Below are 15,043 nucleotides of genomic sequence, written 5' to 3'. Positions count from 1 at the left end.
TATGTTCTGCTCTTAAAGACTTCTAGAATGTTGCATTATTATTTTTATATTTCCTGTCTTACAAATCAGCATCTGCTTTAGAAATGCCCCTGTACATAACATAAATGTCTAAGTATATTACATAAAGAAGTAATTATTTCTTTAGTGATAAATTCTTTATGAGTCTTGTAAGGTTGTTTGGAGCCTTGTTAGATTGTTTAGAGCATGTAAATACATGACATTGTGTCGCCCAGACAAACAATTAGTTCTTTCTAACAGCTGTAACATGCTAGAGGTCCCCTATTCCCCAATTCCCGCCCAACAATTGCAATATAATAAGTTGGTCTGTTTTCCAGCTGATCTTTGAGTAAAGCTTAAGAGCTATTGATTTGTTTTCATTTCCTTGAAGGTTTCTTCATTCTCAGCAGCTTCTCTCATCCTTTTCCTCTCTTGAAGAAGAAATTTGAATGTTTTAAGCAGCATAGCAGCTGCACCCTTCTTTTAATTGAGGTTTCCTGAGAAAAAGTGGCAAGTGGAATTAATTATAAATTTGAACCAGCTAATGACCACTAAAATGTACTGTTCTTTGTGTACGGTATCACCTTCTTCAAATTAAAAATTCCTGCTAGGGGGATTAACTTTCAAGATAAAGGGGAAAATAAGCCAGGGACAGTTGACTGGGCCATGTTCAGCTCAGTGGTTTTTTGTTCCTACTTTATTTCTGTGGCTCCTGGATAGTATTGCTGAATACATTGTCATGCTTGTACTCAAAACCAGTTTGATTTAGTATGTTAGTGAGGATGCCTTTAAGTGACCTTAAAGAGGTTTACAGAGTCGGATGTATGCATGGAAGCTTTGCCTTTTCTTGCCCCTCCTGTGCTGAAAAGCTGTGGAAATAGGTACAAGAGGCTGTACATGGAATGACTCTCGGAGAATTTAAAATAGAGGCGCCTCTTCAGAGTTGGATTAAAAATTGAAGAGGAGTTAAGTGATTTTTATAGAGAGACATTAGGGGAAAAAATGTGAGAAACAGTGAACTTGCTCTGGTAATTCTTTCATATCTCCAAAAACTGAAGCATAGGAAATGCTAAAATGAGTAGAAGAGACTGAGGAATTGAAGTTCAGAAGTGAGAAAGGATGCAGAAAGAAGGTGGCAGGCAGGTGTATGAGAATTACATAAGGAAAGAAAATCAAGTAACCTTGGAGTCAAGGATAGCTCCCTGGATCTCTGCCCATGGCAGAAAACCAGAGGTTGACAAAAACGAAATGGTGGTGGAATTGTAAAAATGAGCTAAAAGACTACTTAGACAGTGATGTGAGCTGTTGCTAAGGGTGCAGTCTTTGAATAGGAGACCTGTACAATGGCTGAAGATGGAAGTAATTCGAATGTCATGAGGCTTGAAAGCCCATTGACATTTGTAGAGGAGCATTATTTTGAACTGTTTTAGCAGTGTGCTTAAAAGATAAACTGAGTTCTGCTCTTTGTCTCTTACTTAGGCTTTTGGCAACGAGCTGATCCCTCCCACTATGCCATTGAAGAAAGCAACAGTGTTCCTCAACCCAGCAGCTTGCAAAGGGTAAAATTCCCCCTTCCCAACACTCTCATTTGAGGCACTCTTTCTTCATTTTTGCTCTGCCATCCACTACAAAAGCCAGCCAGATTTCTGAGCTCATTTTTGCCTCCCTCTGATACCAAGCTGGCGCTATATAACTATGCCAAACTTTATTTCACCAAATATATTGGGATGAGAAATAGAATTAGTGGCTTGAGGTGAAAGAATGATTTCTAAACATATGTATATTTTGAATTTTTTTCTTTTATCCTGTGTTTTGGCCTTTGTCATTCCTTCGTACGTGGCATTCCTCCGTATTCCCTCCACACTTTTGCATGTGATATGTTTCCACCTCAAAAGCTGTAGAAACAAGAGATGACCTTGATTGCTTCAAGACTTGACATTAGCCAGCAGTGATCTTACTTCTGTGGGAGCCTGTCCTTGAAAGGGATGTGCCCACAAACTGAGAGGCTAAATATGGGCTCAGAGCAAGACTCCTGGAAGAGGTCTGCTATTTTTACCTGCTCATTAGCAGAAAACCTGTAATCTTGGATATGATGTGTGTCTGTTTCTGCTGATCAGCTAAGCTTTTTATCAGTTGCATTTTGGGAAGGGGCAGGGAGTTGTTAGTACCAGTATAAAGGCAATAATATATCTGATGTGGAAGTGCTTATGTGCTTTTGTTCAAAACACACATGACTGGAAAATGCCAAGTATTAATAAAGCCTCATGCTTCTACTTGTAAGCAATTTATAGTTAGTGACATAATTATTTTATTATGCAATTAGAGGCAGAAAATGTATCAGTCCCATAACAAAAGGTCAGATAAAGTTTCGGTTCTAAACTTACTTAATAATATGTCTTAGTAAATAGTTGGGGTTTTCTGATGTTTCTGAAAACCTACATGGGCCTTCTTTGTGGTCGTAAAGCCTGGTGCTCTTTAAGTTTTTAATTTTCTAATAAATTTCTCTTTTGGAGATCTTATTTTGTTTTGATGGATTTTTTAAATTATTTTTGGAGAAAGCTAGATAACGTCTTCTGCATTTATTAAAACTGCAACAAAAAACCTGACATCTGAGATATGAGACTAGAAATGTAATACATTTGAACCACACGAAATCTCATCTTTCCTGACTGGCAGGTTGAGTGACTGATTGTGTAGATTGTATGCTTGGTTTTAAGTAGATTTCTTCTTGCTGTTCATTTATTTCTTTCCTTTTTTAATTTCTTTTTAGCTACCAGACTAATTAAATAGTTTTTACTCCGTTATTTCCAGCAAAGCCAGGAACCTTTTTGAAAAGAATGCGGCACCAATTTTGCACTTATCTGGCTTGGATGTAACTGTGGTTAAGGTAAGAACTGATAGGTTCTGCTAATATAGAGACATTGTCTGCTCTGCTTTCTCCTCTTGAAGAATTGAAATTAAAATCTGTATGCATTTGAAATACTCAGTTGTCCTGTAGACATCTCATGGGAAGAAATAAATACTGAGATATTAAGCTGGTACTTAATCTTTTTCTTTTTTAATTCACAACTAATTTACAAACAGTATACTGAGATTTTAATTTTCAGCTAAAGCACTTCATATGCTTGTTTGTCTGTCTAAAGCAGCCCTTCTGTAATTCATATTTGAGAGAAAACTCTCCAAATACTTGAGTGCTGGCTAGTGGTGCGTGCCCAGTGCTGTTGAAATTGTCATTTCTGCCTGAACTTGCAGAATTCAGAAGTGAGGAACTTTGACATGCAGTGGAACTGTTCAGATTAATTAAAAATAACCTTTTATTTTTCAGTGGAAATATCTCACTGTCTCTCCAAATAATTCAACATTCCCATTGCAAAAGCTGAACACTGAGATCTAAATGCTGTGAATTAACAGACAGGTTTTCTTTGGAAAGAGAAGAACAAATAAATGTAAAGGAATTCTGATCTTTTTGCAGGTTTTTGAGGTTGCAATATGAGGATTGCTTAATAGTCAGTGAGTTCTAGCAGTGAAGTACTCTAATATGCATCTTTCTGTCTTGGAGTCCTTTTCACAAGGTTTAGTCTTAAAATGCTGTTTTTATTAATGCCTTTCTCTTACCATTGAAAATACATAGTCCTACCCAAAGAGGCAAAAATTATTTTGCAAGACTTAAAACTGATGCTTGGTAGCAACTGATGAGTTGGCAAAACAGGGCTGGGCCAGCAGGTGAGGCTGAGATATCTTCATAAAAGACAGTAATTTTTCAGAAAACAGTTTTCATGGTTTAGAAGGTCAGTGTACTCTTCACTATTAAACCCACAGTCAGCAGCTTGCTGTTGGGCCTTTCATGTAGCTGATGCTGTTTCAAGAGATGCACTTGAGCACTTTGGCTGCTAAAGGTGTTGGGAGTTTTTCTGCAAGAGCATGGTTGGCTTTGGTTTCACTGTAAATTTACCTGGAAATAAGATTATTGCTGTGATATGGTAGATGTCTTGAATAAGATACACTCTGATATTTCATTTAACCTTTGTGTGTGTGTCTGTGTGTTTACTGCACATATTCTATTAGGCAGCAGCCTGATTTTGAAGAAATCTCCGTGAGTGTAAGTAATATACAGTACTGTGTGCCTGTATGAAAATAACTATTAAGCAGATGGATAGATGATTCTTTTTTCTCTAAGAGAGATGTACTAGAAACAGCTGTCTGAGTTCTCACGTTTGGATTTCTGCTTCTTCAGACTGATTATGAGGGACAAGCAAAAAAGCTGCTGGAATTAATGGAAAACACGGATCTGATCATTATTGCAGGAGGAGATGGCACAGTACAAGAGGTACTGCAGGAGCCTGGTTTGCTGAGAATCGTAGTTGGGCTGCGAGTGAGAAGGTTGAGTCTGTGCAGTGTAGCAGCACCATAACAACTATTACTAGAGTAATAGTAGCTTAGTAATAGTCAAGTTTAATGTCTGTGTTTTCAGTCAATGTTTTAATCTCCTGGGAACAGGGACACTCTGCTAGTTGGTATTAATCTAAAAGTGATGATGGGAGTGGGGGCAAAAGGAGTGTGTGACGTGTCTTCCAGAGTTTTATTCAAGAATGAGCAAACTGTCTGGAGAGACACGATTCTAACTTTTTCTTTCTGTGTGATTTAGCTGTAATGGTTTAATTTTCCAAGTTCACTCCTATCTGTATGCTCCCCAAGAGGAATGCATATTTGGCGAAGTGGGAATCAGATAATTTAAAAGTTATGTGGGAATGATAACGAAGCATGGTACGTATTTAATAAATGCCTCTTGTCAAGATGATTAATGACAGGAGCAAACTACCAGCAGAACTGGGGGATACTCTGTTTTTCAAGTAAGACTGTATTTTGTTCGAGCATTTCCTGGAATGCTAACTACTGGTTTCATAAGACAATGGCTAAATGAAATGCAGTGACCTTAAGAGAAAGTGGTCAGAGTACATCTGCAAGTTCCTCCTGGCCTTAGAGTTGATTACTGTTAATTGCAGTGGCCAGTGCTATTTTTGCATTATGCAGAGCATTATTCAGTGTTAAAACATCTACACTGGCCTTGGTTATGGTGCCAGCATATGCTCAGGCACACTCATAACCCTGCTGTTTCCACCATGTTTGCACACTGAACATGCCTCCTTTCCTGTGTAAACAGCCATAGCACCTTCCATGAAAGAGTAGCTGCTCCTTAAATCTTTCCAAAGAGTAAACGTGGTTAAGAATTTCATAGCTTTCTACTGTAACCAAAAAATAAAATCCTTGGAGCTGAGTATTTCCCATGTTTTTCAGGTCATAACCGGACTTCTTCGCAGGGTAGATGAGGTGAGAAAGTGTCATTTTAAAAATTTTGTGCATTTCTTAGAGTGTCTTGTGCATCCACTGTGGTCTCTTGGCCTCAGCTGTCTTCTGCAGATACGTTGCTTCCTAATCTGGAGCCAGCTTGCTGCGTACCAAGTCAGCCCTGCTGGTGCCCTGCAATGCTGCCTGTTGTTCTTTGTTCCCATTCTGTGGGATGCAATGGCTCCCACACCGTGGCTTTGGGAAGTTTCCAGCATCAGAGCAGGGATTGTGGAGAAGCCAAATGCTCAACTTTAAAAGACCCATGGACCAGCTGTGCATGCCACTTTGTTTGGCACAAGCGTTGGGCGAAAGTACATGTTTTTCCTGTATTTGTACAGGCTTGAAAACTAATTCAGTTTTGGTCACACTCCCTCTGCTTTGAGATTGCTCTGCTGTTTTTTCAAGCAGTGAATATCTACCTATGCAGATGGCTGCACTAAGCAAATTTTAACCTCTCAAGGTGGATCACTCCAAATGGAAATGAGGGAGATTTTTCTTTTTAAAGTGGGAGGACAGTGTTATTGAAGAAAGGAGGGAATCATTGTTCCCAAAACCTTCTGGCAGGAACTGGCAAAAACTCAATTAAATGATCCAGACAAGATTATGATGATACCCTTGGCAGCTAGAATTGTATCTGTTTAGGCATTTGCTTTGTCTGAATGTGACAAGAGGAACTTTGCAACCAAGCCAGCATTTTTAAAGGTGGGCTGTCTGTATCAATTCTGAGAAATCAGTTTTTTAAGTTTAATATTATTATAGTTGGCTCCTGAGACCTCTATAATCCAAAGATCATGGAAGAAAAGTTTTAGAGGCTTTACTGGCTAGTTTCTTTTCTCTATTTTCTGACTTACTATCTCCATGTAGCTTGAGTCGTTTTGCAGCAGTGTAGGAAATTCTGCATCCAGCACAAATGCAGGTGGAATACTGCATTGTAGTATTGCCACTGTGTCACTTTGTGTCTTTGGCCAGGGAATTCTTCTTGTCCTTCATATCACTGTGTCCTAGGAGTAGAGATCTGCACTTCAGCCCCCCCTCTCTGTGCTCTGCTTCCCTTTCCACTCGGGTATGTCATATCTCTGTTGCCTGGATAAGAACCTCTGCAAGGTATTCCAGAAACAACGTTACTGGCAGCCAGGGGAGCAGAGCTTGACTGCATGAGCTGCAGCCAGCCTCTGATCTGCACACTGTAAAACAGCTCTGAGGAAAATGAGGGAAGGATGTTTGAGGTGCATTAAGACTCACAGGTGACATGGAGATAGCAAGGGAGAATGGTGGGGCAGTGAGACGGGAATTACTGAGTCGGTGTGGATTGGCACTGTCCCGGTGCTGCTGGCAGCAGTGCCCAGGAGGGAGATGGTACAACTCTGATATATGGTAGTTTACAATGATTTGCTGACATGCTTCAAGAAGCACAGTTTATTACAAGGCACAGTGTAATAACTTGCTCCTTCAACAAGCCCTTTTGCTGAACTGTGGTATAGAAAAACAACATTGTCAATGACTTTCAAAAATTAGACCTTCTGCTGCTTCATGATTTGGGTGCCAGCGGAATCAATTGATTTCCTTTCCTTAAGTGAGAAAATCTCTTTGCTATGCAAGGTTACTCTGTCAGAGGGGCATTTCTGCAATAGTAATGAGATTCAGAGCTTGTGATGCCACTGTCAGTATTAAGAAAGATGGCAGATTGCTGACAGAATCTGTGCATTAGTTGGGATGTGGCTGCCAACTTGCATGTAACAATGCTCTTAATGATTATGGAGAGCTCCTTTGTACCCAGTTGGCAGTGGTGGATTCACAGATTTGGATGCCATGTTCTGAGTCATTATGTGTTACTGCCTCGTTTAAGGAAGTGCCTGGCTGCTCAGTGCCAAAGGGGTGATACCAGACACAGCTGTGATCTCCACACAGGAACTTCCTTCAGCTGATGCAAATGTTAATTTATTTACTCTCCTCATGTGTCCAGGCTGCCTTCAGTAAGATTCCTATAGGATTCATACCTCTTGGAAAAACCTGCACTCTGAGCCACACGCTGTACCCTGAGAGCACAAACCAAGTCCAGTAAGTACTACATTTTTCTGAAACATATTTTTTGTTTTCAAGGAGTTCTTGGTAGCTTGATACTTTTCTTTTTCTTCTGTGTTACATAGAAGTTGGCAGTCTCTGGGCAGAGCCTGACAGTTCTCTGAACTTGCCTGAGTTAATGACTTCCAAAAACTGACTAAAAATTAAAAGAAGGAAATGTATGTATTATTAGAACATGATATAATTTGCTGTGGCTAATTTCTCTGTGATCGTGTGATGCTCAAGTTTTTTTTAAAAAAAAGGATTAAAAGGATCAGCCTCTTAGGAATAGCAGAAAGGGTATGACAAGGATGTAGCAAGAATATGACAAAGTAAAACAAAAATAAGTCCTCTTTCTGTCCCTTCTCCAGTCTAAGAATTCTTTAAACCAGTCTGCATATAACTGGGTTAGCACCTGCAAAGTAAGGATTAGTACAAGAATATGGGAAAGGCTGGATCCTATTACTGAATTTTGCAGAGTGGGACTGGCTTTTCCCTGTGGTGGGACTGATGCTGGCAACAGTACAACATTCTTATGTTTAGCATCCTGGATATGATCCAACCTGGTGGAATCTGTTGCCTGCATTTCAGTTTGTTTGCAAGATCGTTTTGTCCACTTCTAAAGTAAAAAGCCTGGTCAGCTTATCTTTCTTTTCCCCACACTTAATTTCTTTTTGATTGTTCCCTTCCTCTTCTCTCATACTAATAAGATTTCTTCTTGCTGCTGAAATCTCTTCACTCTTGCTTTCCCACTAACTCATTAACATTTTTCTTTCTGGAACCCTTGCTGGTATCCATCATCCATAAAACCCATGAGTCAACTGGCATAACATCCTTCATTAAAACTACCAGAGTGCTTTGAAGCTCAGCAAGATGGACAAGGCTGTAATCAGCAGCTAAGATTAAAATAATAATTTATGTTTGGGTTCTAAAGAAGCTGTTTGAAATGAATGATCTTCTTGTCCCAAGGTAATGAACTGTGCAGGTGAGACTGCAGCATGTTGGTGAAGTTGAAGGTAATTTGGTCAATAGGCTGCTTAACAGTCCACACCAGTAACACAACCTGACTTAAAAAGTACAGAAGTGGTATTTTTAAAAGAAGTATTTGGGCTTTGGTTCCTTCAGCACTCTTACTTTGGAGTGTAGGAATTGTAAAGGTCTTACAGAAAGATAAGAGTTAGGAGAGAAGAAGGGCTGTGGGAAGAGCAGCTTCCTTATCTGTCTCAGTATTGTAATCCTGATGGAGCCAAGGGCAATTTCTCCCACTGATTCACAGGAGTATTGGGCTGGATCTGAAAACTGCATTTTTTCCTTGTCCAGCTGAGACACTGGAAATGTATGCAATGTGGAATCTGAATTTTACCCAGCTTTGAAAACAAAGAAGGAGTTTTAATCAAGTATATGCTTCAAGGTTTGAACATAAACTATTTAATGCACTTAAACACTTTGATTACAAAATCTTTACAGGTTGAAATGACAAAGTGCCTTAGCTACTGCCCACAACTTAATGGAGACCGAAAGGACGGGAGCACAGCTGATAGGTAGATTTATGTTGATTAAAAACTTCAAAACAAATTAGCATACTAATGCAGTTCAGTCCCAGACACATGAGCTGAGACCAGTCTTGTGCCGTCCCCTACCACTAAAATAAAACAATTATTTGGGTCCTTAGTGTGTTAAGTATCTGAAACAGCAGGTAACACAGTTGGCATATGATCTGCCAGGTTAGCTGAAGAGGGAGGAATCTGTGAAAAGCTTAGGCTGAGAATTTCCTTTTGCTTTTTGTCTATTTTGCTGTTTGTTAGGACTCAGGCTTTGTCATGTGTTGCAGCCACCCATTTTGCTTTCTCATTTCAGTGAAGTGCAGCACTTTTCCCCAGGGTTATTATGTTTGCTGAAAAAAGGACTTGTACTGGAATTTTCTAGAAAAAAATGTAATTTTAAAGCTTACTCATTTTCTTCCTTCCTGTTTGTTTTCCTTTGCTTTTTTTTCCCCTGTTTGTTTTGCAGACATATTACTAATGCTACACTGGCCATTTTGAAGGGAGAGACAGTTCCACTTGATGTCTTACAGATCAAGGTAAAAGCGTCTGCTTTTTTGGAATTCAACATTCCTAAAACTTTCCTGTTCTCATGTTTTTGTGTTTATATGGACTGCTTTTCCTCTGTGTAATGCTGTTACAAATTTTGGTTTATGATATCAGCAGTTCTGATGGCAGTCATTTCTCCACTGTGACATCAGATAGTCTAACTGGGAGAAAACAGCAGAATGCCTGAACATCAGCTTTTTTGAGGCTCAGAGAGTATTGGTGAATACAAAACTTAGTAACAGCCATGTCTCTGTAGCAATGTTGAGAGACAGCAACAGCTGTCTGAGCTGATTTGGTGCATTCATATGTGTTGTGCCGTTAGTAGCTTTCTTTGACAGACTGGAAAATGTAAAACAGGAAAACCTTTGGCTGTGCCCTGCATGGTTTTTGAATATTGTTTTTCTGTTACGTTGTAGAATGGACCTTTCTGCAGTGAGAGTGTAGTGTCACTGTGCAGAGCTCCTTGCTCTTGGCTGGCAATATCCACAGAATGAAACAGCCATTGCAGGGTGTGCAGTCAAACTCAGTCTACTTCTTCAAAATTTCACCTCTTATATTCCTCTCCAGAGCAGACAGGATGTACAGTGCTTAAATTCTGCTAAGCTTTATTGCTGTTAGGTGTTTATCATACCCCTTCTGTTAAATGTCACTTTTGGGATTAATCAGAAATCAGTTTTTATTTAGAAATGCTGTTTTTCCGACTGCAGAAAATAAATTTGGAAACAAGGTAAGAGAAAGTAATTTTGCAATCCTTATTTTTCTTCACAGGGAGAAAAGGAACAGCCTGTATTTGCAGTCTCTAGTTTGAGATGGGGATCTTACAGAGATGCAGGAGTTAAAGCTAGCAAGTAAGAAAATACCATTTTTGAAATTGTGCCTCTTTTAGCATCTGTTGCCAAAAAGATATAACCCCCTCTCTTAAGTAAGTCTTTTTTTGAGTGTAGGCATTTGACAGACAGAGGCACCCACTCTTGTTAGGTCTGACATTACACACATGGGAGTGTAAGATGTATCAGCATTTTTATAATTCAAAATAAACACTTATCTGGTTGCTTGCCTGTTCTTTCAAGTATTTACTTTCTTCTTGCCTTGTGATATCCGCTTCTGGAACTTTATTCAGATCATAGCAGGGGGAAAATCTCTCCCTTGAGTAAAGTCTAAGTAAAGTAATTGGCCATTGTTTTTCATCACTGCCAATGAAAAGGTGCATGTGGACTCTGTAACTCAATTCCAACAAGGGACATCAGATAGATGTAGAAATGCCCTGAAGTTCCTGCTGGAAATGGCGTGGACTGTGCTGCCTGATGACTGTTCTCTGAATGCTAAACTAATAATTATTGGGCTTTCTCCAAAAGGACATTTAACATGCCATGTCTGTGTATCAAATGACAAGCATTGTCTGGTGAAGGAGCAGCAGTGCCAAAGCAGCTCACTTCCCAAACTCTTGGGGAGGGAATGCAGCACATGCCTCGGGGGTGCAGCTGTAAGGAAATACCATGTGCTTTGTGAAGGAGCCATCTTTGTCAGGAAGGAAGAGGTAGCTGACTTCTGGAGTCTGTCTGGCAAATATTTGAGAGGTTTGAGAGGGGATGGGGGAGACGCAGTAAACTGTCAGGTCCCTGGGAAACAAGGAACATTCTTAGTAGGCTGTGTAGGTGCTGACTTGGCTTTGCTACAGTCTCTCCTGCAGCACCAAGTTCAAGGAAGTGCACTTCTCTTTGCTCTGCACTCTGATTAGGCTTCCTGCCCATGCCCTGTTTTTTGCCTAGTGCCAGCCTTCACATCTTTTCCTGCAGCAGTTCCCTTTTTTAAGAGTCTTTTAGGCAGAGTGCTGGAGGCATAACAGCACCTCTTGTACGTGAGGCAAGAATGTTTTCTAATGCAGAGAAAATGTAGAGAAAATGTGCCCAGCTTGGAAAGCACTTCAGCCACAAATGAATGGGTGCTCAGAGTCTGCTTGGAACAAGAACCATGTGTGCTTGTCCTGTTTTTATAATTCTCCACTTCATCTGCTTTTGGTCTCCATGAGGGATGAGTTATTGGGCTAAAATAAACATTTGGTGTATTCCAGTACAACTGATCTTATACTGAAAAGAAGGCACCTATTTAAAGGGAGTTAAGCTGTAAGACAAAGTTCCAGAAATTTATCTGACTATCCCTCTGCTAAGCACTGTCCTGCTGGAGACTTGGTGCTGATTTATGTCATTATTTTACAGACAACTTCATGGCTTGATGGGAGTGGTGGACAGTTACACACCTTAGTAGTTAGTGATAGATCTGCAGTACTCTTGACCTGATGTTGTTTAATGTGCTTTGCTGACCCTATTTGCTGGAAGACAGTGATCAAAATGTGCACCAAGCCTGCCTAACTGTAGTCACATCTTTGGATTCTATACAGTTTGTAGATTCCACCAGCTGTGTGGCTGATCAGATTTTTATTTTGTAGAACACTGATGTTGATGTGAGAATCCCCTGGGACAAACGAATGTTTCTGGCTCTGTTCTTTTGTCTCTGAAGCTTTTGATTTTTGTTTGTTTCCTCCAGCATAATGCTTTATTGCATATTGTGGAGGTGCAAACCACCAGCTGTTGGACCACAGGCCTTTAAATCATCCCCAGTTGTGTCACATAACTAAGTAAAATTCTGCTAGTGAGATGTCCTGCTGCCTGTAGTGAAGATTATACACTGCATTTTGGTGATCTGTAAATCAGGAAAGGGATGTCACTGCTAAGCTGCTGGTGATGTGTAGAAACTATCTTACAGTATCAAAAAGCTAAAAGTTATCAGGGAGCACTAACTCAGTGGCAGACAAGTCTGTGTGCTCTGACTGCATGCAAGGTTTTTCCCTTTCCCAGTATTGACCCCTGGATATCTTAGAAGGTCTGTTTGTGTTCTCTTTTCAGGTACTGGTACCTTGGGCCTCTGAAAACCAAAGCAGCTCACTTTTTCAGTACATTTAAGGTAAAAATTAATTGTGAGGAAAGTGTATGGGAAATGAAAAGGCTGACTTTGCTTTGTATAATTTATCTGCTAGTTTTTGTGAAGGATTCTGGTAACAATATACAATGGGAGTGAAGCTGGACTTGTTAAAAAACCTATCAATTGATAGACTTACTTCAGAAGAGATGAAGGGGAAGAGAAATGCCTTTTTAAAAGTTCCCTTTACTGAAGATCCATTGCTGCAAGATCACCAGGGGGAGCCAGTAACCCCCTGTGAAACTGGTGAGCAGCAGTGGTGGTGAAGATAAGCACCAAAGAGCTCAATCACCTTTTCTCAACAGCCTTTCTTGTGATAACATTTCACTCTGATTTAATTCACCTGGCAGAAGGGTCTATAATTAGACTGCTCATGCACATTGATAAGGCTTCTTTGTGTGGTAAAATGAACATGAAGATTAATAGCTTATATCTCACCTTAAACTTTTCTGTTGCTTAAAATCCTGGAAAGATTAAAATTTGATCTGCATGAAAGGTGAGACAGTTTCACACACATGCTTTTCTTGTTCTCTGAACATATAAGAATCCTAATGAAAAGCTGTGGAAATACCCAGGAGCTGGTACAGTAGATCAGACTGTGCAGTCTAGTCATGCTGTCTGTGATAGTGCCAATGATTCTTTTATAGGAAGCTCCTGTAAAGGGGAGTTTAATGGTAATATATCCATGGAGGTTGGGTTGGTTGTTTTTTGTTTTTTTTTACTCCCCCATCCCCAGGAAATTGAAGATGATGATTGTGTGCTGGCATTCTAGGTGGAAACCTCCTCTTGATTTCTCTCCAGCCCCTTTCTACCTTTTGTTGAGTCCTTAGCCTCAGCTGTGGGCAGTGATAGTGGATTTTACTGGTGAACTATTCATTGTGCATTAAAAAGATCTGTTTAACCTGCTGAAGGCTGAAGTGGCCACTTTTTCTGATATTACAATAGAAAAGTTTCTACCTGATCTCTTCTAATTGTGGTATTTATTGCTTTATGTGCTTCTTATGTTATCATTCTGTTAATTTCTATAATAAGTGGCTCCAGCCTGTTGAGCTTAATCTCTTCCTGGCTTGTCTTTGCTGCTGCACACTTCATATTTTCTGGTTTTGCTGTAGCTGTCTATTGAAACAGGGTGACCTGTACTTAAAAAAGTGTAATGGGAAAGGGCTCACCTCTGGTATTGGTAGGGGCATTGTTAGTGTTATCATCTCTTCTAGAATATACAGGCTTAAATTATCACAACGTTACTGCTTTTCCCTTTAAGCCTTAATATTTATTGTTTGTGTATTGCCCTAGTGATACAACCTCTGTTTGTTCTCTTTATTGTGTAAGTATGATAGTAGACTCCTTCCTTGCTTTCAGAGGTGTGAAGTGAATTAGCTTAACAACCTGTGCTGTATGATCCAGAACTAATTTTAAAGTTTTGTGCATTGAAAAATAATTGTATTGAGTTCATGTGGGCTCTTGGCTGTTTTGTTTTACTATATACATTTAAAATCCTGTTAAGTGATTCCCTCCCTTAGTCCTATGTTTGGAGCATTTCAGAAATTATTTTCAAAACGAAAAGATGTCATGAAGAATAATGTGTTAGTACTTTTTTCCCCGTTTTTTTCCCCTAGCATGCTTTATAAATTACACCTGACTTACCTTAAGACCTGTTGCACTGCTGTCTATAAGCACCTGACTATCAGATCAGATCTGGGTTGTTTGAGTTGTTGGAGAACAAAGGCCTGCCAGGTTTCAGTGCCCCTTGGCTGCACACAGAACTGTCTTTGTCTGTTTGCACTGGATCCCGCTGTGCAGTTGCTCTTTGAGGTTCCCTTGTGCCATGCAGAGACCAATTGTACTTTCAGCCATTAATGTTGACCTTGCTGGTTTTGGTTGTTCCCTGCAGCCAGAAGCAGCCATGTCACCCTGCCACACATCAGCAGCAAAGAAAACATCCCTTTACCCTCTGCTCGTAGAGGGGAAAATGCCTCACTTTGTGTGGGGAAGGAGTAGGTTAGTGGACTTGGGGACTCTTTGAAGCTGCAAAAAATGTCATCTCAGGTATGAATCTGGAGGCTGGAGACCACAAAGTAGGCTGAGGCAGTGGTGGGGCCTGGGTAGATCTCAGCAGTACTTGGGAGCACAGAATAAATAGGCTAGAGGACAAAACAGGTAGGTGCTGAAATGCCTTTATGTTCTGCCTTTCCTTTTCATGTAAACTCAAGGAGTGGCCTCAGAAACATCAAGCTGCTCTCATGTATGTGGGTCCAACTGAGAGACCTCCAGAAGAGCCAGAGGAGAAACCATTGAGACCTCCTTTGTATGTGAGGCTTTACAGACGGCTTCGCTCATACTGGTCACCTCCAAAAGGTGAGATGTGTATTTTGGCACAAACTCACAGGCAGGTTCTACTCCTCTAATAGACTGGGAGGGGGGATGTCTGCTTTACTTTTGTGCTCTTTTTAATTGCTATTATTTATTAATTTATTTTTATTAATTTTTTTAAACTGTGATTTTGTCAAGATACTTACAGTGGGGAAATGGAACAGAGTAGTCCTACCAGTGCTTGTGGTCCCATTAGCAAAGAT

The 15,043-nt window shown here is 40.1% G+C and overlaps 1 protein-coding gene across 1 annotated transcript in view; it reads left to right on the top strand.

Annotated features, from left to right (window-relative positions):
• LOC103757267 (transmembrane protein 178B) overlaps nt 1–15,043 on the top strand; it is a 282,690-nt gene that overhangs the window by 256,763 nt on the left and 10,884 nt on the right. The window contains exons 6-14 of the mRNA XM_029963547.1: nt 1,477–1,556; nt 2,809–2,884; nt 4,232–4,324; nt 5,293–5,325; nt 7,307–7,401; nt 9,415–9,484; nt 10,263–10,342; nt 12,398–12,455; nt 14,681–14,825. Of these exons, the coding sequence (XP_029819407.1) occupies nt 1,477–1,556; nt 2,809–2,884; nt 4,232–4,324; nt 5,293–5,325; nt 7,307–7,401; nt 9,415–9,484; nt 10,263–10,342; nt 12,398–12,455; nt 14,681–14,825 (730 nt within the window). The remainder of the gene's footprint in view (nt 1–1,476; nt 1,557–2,808; nt 2,885–4,231; nt 4,325–5,292; nt 5,326–7,306; nt 7,402–9,414; nt 9,485–10,262; nt 10,343–12,397; nt 12,456–14,680; nt 14,826–15,043) is intronic.

Source organism: Manacus vitellinus, unplaced genomic scaffold, assembly GCF_001715985.3.
Source record: "Manacus vitellinus isolate BGI_N305 unplaced genomic scaffold, ASM171598v3 scaffold_5_pilon, whole genome shotgun sequence".
In the NCBI taxonomy this organism is placed as follows: Eukaryota; Metazoa; Chordata; class Aves; order Passeriformes; family Pipridae; genus Manacus; species Manacus vitellinus.
This window is presented reverse-complemented; position numbering and strand designations above follow the sequence as displayed.